The 6,458-nt window shown below is 42.1% G+C and overlaps 1 protein-coding gene across 1 annotated transcript; it reads right to left on the minus strand.

The window, feature by feature from the left end:
• Nucleotides 1-944: 944 nt before the first annotated feature.
• Nucleotides 945-6,213, minus strand: LOC126766847 (uncharacterized). Its single transcript, XM_050484538.1, has 4 exons — nucleotides 5,260-6,213; nucleotides 2,544-5,105; nucleotides 2,201-2,390; nucleotides 945-1,567 (listed from the first exon to the last, which is right to left on the minus strand). The coding sequence occupies exons 1-4, from the start codon at nucleotides 6,211-6,213 to the stop codon at nucleotides 945-947; spliced, it is 4,329 nt and encodes a 1,442-aa protein (XP_050340495.1).
• Nucleotides 6,214-6,458: the final 245 nt, after the last annotated feature.

Raw genomic sequence — 6,458 nt, forward strand, 5'->3', positions numbered from 1 at the left:
CGTGGACCGTGCACGTGTACCCCTAATGTCGTTAATGTATGACCGAAATCAACTTCGAAAGAAATTATCGATCTACTGAAGCGTGCAAAACCAAATCGTTTCGAAAATAATATAAAAAAGTTTTTGGACGCTAAACGAAGGAAATGCTGAAGGTAAGCCCTTTCGTAATACAATGAAATGTATCTGTGTAATGTTGCTAAGTTGTAATGTAACTCGTCGTATGTAATACTTAAGGTCACTAACTAATGAACTCTATTATTAACGTAAATAAATTTCCATGTTTAATGTAAGTTATTCTATTCTACCATAAAATGAAAAATGTATTCCGATTTGTTCTGTGTTGTTTGACATGCATAATAAAAGTGTTATTGCATTACTTAACACATACGCTGCGTAGAACTATGTTTTCCATTATTGAGAAAAATCTGAAATTTTCTTCAAAAAGATATTTGCATATACTTATTTGAAAGTAAATTGCGATATAAAGTAGATGTATTTCTCAATGCTGAAATTCTCGTTACATGGTAGTTAAGAGACTATATTTAATTACAATATAGTAATTACAAAACGGAAAAAAAGTAACGAAACGAAAAACCAAAATTAAGTTATTTAAAGTAAAATAGAGTCGTATGAATCGTTCATTCTATCAATTAAAAGATTTAGCAAAATAATATTATTAAAAAAAAAAATACGTGCAAGGGAAAGACGATATATTTCAAAATTACAATTAAAGGCAAAAAAAAGTAGTAAAACTTTAAAATTTTTTCTCAAAATAAAATCTGTTTATTTTAATAAATACATGCACAATTAATTAGAATAACGTAAATTTGCTTTAAAAAAAAAAAAAAAAAAAAAAAAAACTTAAAACAATTTTTTCTCAAATTAAAATCTGTTTATTTTTATCATATGTACACAATTTAGATGGTAGTAAGTGTGTCGGAAAGCTAGGCTTCCGATGTGGCTGGGGAACGGTTGTGTTGAGTAGGGTGTGCATCCTCGTTTTCCTCCTCGTAGGGTGGTAGTAAGACCAATTTGGCAAGCGGTCTTGTAACTTGGCCTTTTTCAGTAATAATGTCAACTACTCGCACTCGGGTATCAGCACCTGGGTGTATATTGACAATCCTACCCAATCTCCACTCGTTCGGTGACAAATTGTCTTCTTTGATGACGACAAGGTCACCTGTCTTTAAATTTGTTTTGGAATGTTTCCACTTAATACGCTTCTGCATTTCATTCAGGTATTCGGTTTTCCACCTTTTGCAGAAGGATTGATGTAAGGCCTTAAGTTTTTGCCATCTATTTACGATAGAGGCACTGCTTTCATTTATATCCGGTTCTGGTGGGGCCATCAGATGTCCGCCGACCAAAAAATGTCCTGGAGTAAGTGGCTCCAAATCAGTAGGTTCGTTTGAGGCTGGGCTTAATGGTCGCGAATTAAGGCAAGACTCAATTCGGCATAAGAGTGTGTTGAACTCTTCAAGAGTATATTTTTGCCCAGACGCAATCTTGCGGAAATGACTCTTAAAGCTTTTCACACCTGCTTCCCAAAGTCCGCCCATATGAGGAGCTGCAGCAGGTATGAAATGCCATGTAAGAGCTTGGTGGCTATACTTTGAGATAGCATTGTTGCGAGCATCGGCTATGAAGGCTTTAAGTTCGGACCTTAGGGATCTTGATGCTCCAACGAAGTTTGTACCATTGTCCGAATAAATATTCTTAGGGCAACCTCTTCTCGAAACGAATCTAGAGAGAGCTGCTAAAAATGACTGTGTTGATAAATCGGTAGTGGCCTCCAGGTGGATGGCCCTTGTTGTAAAACAGACAAACAGACAGACATACCCTTTGGATACACGGCATCCTCTTCCACGGTAGCTTTTTATTTCGAACGGACCCGCGAAATCTACCCCCGTATTTGTAAAAGCGCGTGAAAATGTGGATCGTTCGGACGGAAGTGCACCCATAAGTTGCGTCTGAGCGCGTTTTTTGAAGATCGTGCACGTCTTGCAGTTATGGATGATGGATCGGATCAAGTTTTTCACCCTTGGAATCCAATACTGTGCCCGCGTTAGCCGTAACATCAGCTGATTTTCTCCATGCAAAGAGACTTGATGAATAAAATGGATTATTAGACGAGACAATACGCAGTTGTATGGAAGGATGATTGGATGGCGCTCATTGTATGACAAGTCGAGAGACGCACCGAGACGGCCACCAGTTCTCAACACTTCATCTTTATCGAGGAATGGATTAAGAGAGAGGATTTCACTTTTTGCATCGATGGGCTTACCGGATTTCAGACAACCATACTCTTGACCATATTTCTGCTTCTGCGTATTTATTATCCAACGTTTTGTCGTTGCTTTAATTTCTTCGGATGAAATTAAGCAAGACTTTTGTTGAAAAGAAGCCTTTGTGTTTGGATGAGTTCTTTGAGAGAATCTCATAACGTATGATAACACTCTCAAAGCTCTCGGCAAACTCGAAAAACGGTCAAGGATGTCGTTAGAATCCCCCTGTATTGTTGTACAAGCATGTACACGTACCTGTTTTTCCTCTGTTGTCGTCTCGTAGTCATTTTGTCGTAATGGCCATTTGGATTGATCTTCTTGCAGCCAAGAAGGTCCCTGCCACCACAAGGTGTTTTCCACCAAATCCTGTGCCATAAGTCCCCGACTGGCTAAGTCTGCAGGGTTAGATCCTGAATCGACATGATTCCAATTTGCGTTGCCAACCTTTTCTATAATCTTTGTCACTCGATGGGATACAAACGTTGACCATGAACATGGTGGCTTGCGAATCCATGCGAGAACGATGGTCGAATCCGTCCATAGTTTAAGTTTAAGATGAGTCAGCTCCAGGTTGTTGACGACAGATTCAACTGTTTCGGCCAGTAATACGGCGCCGCACAGTTCCAGACGCGGTAAAGAGATAGTTTTTACAGGCGCTACTCTGGTTTTTGCCAATAGTAGGCTGACGAAAACTTCGTTGCTTGTCCTTACGCGCAGGTAGACCGTTGCTGCGTATGCTTTCTCTGATGCATCGCAGAAACCATGAATGGACACATCGTCCGTCGGCGAGAAGTGGACCCATCGTGGAATTTTAATGTTGTTTATATACCTGTGGTTATCCATGAATGTGTGCCAACGATCCAATGTGGTAGGAGATACAACCTCGTCCCATTGTGTACCTTCCAACCAAATATGTTGCATTATCATTTTGGCTGTGACGATTATCGGTGCTAGCCATCCTAATGGGTCAAACAGTTTGGCGATATCTGAGAGAATAGCTCTCTTTGTATATGATTCTGGGCTGAGTATTGGTTTTGTTTTAAAATAAAAGAAGTCCGTATGTGCATTCCATCTTATCCCAAGAGCCTTGACATCACTTGTGTCTTCGAAGTCTAAAAACTCTTTGTTTAGCAAGTGGTCCTTTGGAAGGCCTTGTAAAATTCTTCCACAGTTGGCTGTCCATTTTCTTAATGGGAAACCTGCCGACTCCAATGCTGTCCTTATCTCATTTCTAGCTTTGATTGCAGCCTCTATAGAGTGTCCACCTGCTAAGACATCATCAACATACATGCACTTCCTGAGTATGTTTGAGGCTACTGGTAGTGAGCTTTCAACGTCGTCAGCTAATTGGAGTAACGTCCTTATTGCCAGATAAGGAGCGCAGTTGATTCCGAACGTTACCGTCTTCAATTCAAAAAGATTTGTTTGTTCGGTCGGATGGTTGCGGAAAACGATTCGCTGGTACTTCGTTTGATCAGCTTTCAATAGGATTTGGCGATACATTTTCTCAATATCGCTATTGAAAACATATTTAAATAAACGCCATCGCAGAATTAATATGGTCAAATCTGCCTGAAGAACTGGACCGGGGAGAAGGATGTCATTCAGCGAAGTGCCGTTTGAAGTGGCTTGCGATGCATTGAACACCACACGCACCTTTGTCGATGTGCTCTCTTCCTTTTTTACGGCGTGGTGAGGCAGGTAATAGTTGTTACTAGAGTCGGCCGTTTGATTGGTATGTATCTTTGCCATATGACCCAGCTCAACATATTCGTTTAACACTCTGTTGTATTCTTTTTGCAGGTTCTCGTCTCTGGACAAACGAGCTTCATTGCGATAAAACTGGGAGTACGCAATCTTTAAGGAACTACCTAGACTAATGTTGACCGGATAGTCTTTCCTGAATGGTAGCGATACAACGTATTTCCCGTCTTCATTTCGCTTCGTTGTCTCTTTATAGAGCTCTTCACAGTACCTGTCCTCCTCGCTTAATTTCTTTTCCTTGGAGATCTCTTCCAATTCCCAGAACGAAGCTAACTGCTTTTCCAGCGATATTTCGTTATAATAAGAGACGCAAGTGTTGGTTGGCTTAATTGTATTAGCACGCCCTGTGACTATCCAACCGAACACTGTCTCTTGCGCAAGAAGTGATCCCAGCACGTTCTTGCGTATGCCATCCAGCATAATCTGGGGATAGACGTCACCACCGAGTATGACGTCCACGGGTTCATTGACGAAGAACCTCTTATCCGCCAACGTGAGATCTGGGAAAGCCTGCCGAGTTAGTGCGCTAATATGGCAAGTCGGCAAGTTTCCCGTTAATTTCGGCAGAACCATCATGTTCGTTGTGATCGATATAAGTGGGTCTATTGGTGACCGCAACTCGACACAACATGATTCCTTCACTTGCGCAGATACGGTGTTGTTGATGCCTGACACCTGGGCATTTATCTTCCGCACTGGCAAGTTGATTCTGCGCTTCAGCCTTTCTGTGATGAAAGAGCACTCTGACCCCGAGTCGATGAGTGCTCTTGCGGCATAAGTAACGCCGCTGTAATTTACATTTATTTGTGCCGTTCCTAACAAGACACCTTTGTCGCTGTTAGCGAAGCACGACTGTACTTGAGTCGTTGGCTTGCCTTTCGACTTGTTGAAGTTGCGTCTCTGCTGCGCTTGCCTGGACGTAGACGGAATCTCGTCCGATGGCGTAGATGAGCCTCTTTGGCTGCTAGGCTGCACTGTCCTCAAATGTAGTAGTGTGTGATGCCTCGCGTGGCACGTGCTGCAGTTGAATGCACTGGTGCGTGCATTGCGACACTAAATGCCCAAAGCCGAGGCAATTGATGCAGCGATTGTTGCGCTTAGCGAACTTGATCCTGTCCGCCGGTGCCATGTTAAGAAACATGGGGCAAGATCTTAATTTGTGATCTGCGCTTTTGCACATCAGACATGTTGATTTCTCAACGCTTACTTGGAAGGCGCCGAGTCTGTTCTGATGGCTATTGTTGTTGTTTCTGTTCTGTGTGGGTGCACTGACAGGCTTTACAGAATTGGACGATTTCTTGGCACGTTCGATTGCCTCTAAATCACGGTATCTATCCGTGAGGAAGTTGTCCAATTCCTCCCACTTTGACGTTTTTGTTTTGTTCTTTACAGACTGTTCCCACAGGGCTAATGTTGCTTGTGGCAGTCTCTTGGAACATATGCGGATTATGATTGGGTCCCAGTTCCCAATGTCCACTTTATTGGCTGTCAGGCAGGAGATGCAGCTGTTGATCTCCCGCTGTAGCCATTTTATCGAAACCGAGCACTCCTTGTCGATTGACGGTAAGTCGAGCAGTATGTCAACTTGGGTTTCGACTAGTATACGCTCGTTTTCGTACATGTCAGTTAAACCCTTCCATGCCATTGCAAAGCCATCATTTGTAAGAGGGCATTTCGACACAATAACCTTCGCTTCCCCTTGAGTCTTTTTGTTGAGATGGTATAATTTCTCAACAGGTGACAGGCGCTTGCTTTTGATGTATACGGCCGTGAACATATCCCGGAATGTTGGCCATGAAAGGTAGTCCCCTTTGAAAACATCGGTATCGCAAGGCGGAAGGGAGTGGTTATTGTCTACCTCAGCAGACTTTTCTGTGTCTTTGGGGGTTGAGAGGATCTCAGACATATCCTTCATTGCCCCCATGCAACGTATGTAGCATTGACCACCTAGCTTGAATTTTTTTTTAATAAGGGCATAGTCCTTTGCAGACATGTCCCCTTTGCTGTTGAGGTCGTCATGGGCAGCTTTCGCTTTGCACCACATCTCTCTCAGCTCGTCTTGTTGCATCACAAGAGCGTTCTTCGAGATGTCCTTTGATGCAGCACTGAATTCAGACTCGTATTCGACAACGTAGTCCAATAGGCGCGTGAAAGCTTCCATGGTGTTGGTATAAGTGACAAGAAGAATTGAAAATTCAAATTTAAATTTAAAGGAATATAGTAATACTCAAGACTGAGCAGACTTTGGCCTAAAGAATATGGGAATCGCTTTGAAAATAATTCCCCACTATTGTAAATTTTTATTTGCAGCACACCACTGCCAACCAAACAAGAAAATAGAATAAAGAAAATTTTTTGACTGTTTTAGCCGATATCGCAATATATCTGGCTGGTCAATAATATATG

This window comes from Bactrocera neohumeralis, unplaced genomic scaffold (assembly GCF_024586455.1).
Source record: "Bactrocera neohumeralis isolate Rockhampton unplaced genomic scaffold, APGP_CSIRO_Bneo_wtdbg2-racon-allhic-juicebox.fasta_v2 ctg2644, whole genome shotgun sequence".
Taxonomy (NCBI): Eukaryota; Metazoa; Arthropoda; class Insecta; order Diptera; family Tephritidae; genus Bactrocera; species Bactrocera neohumeralis.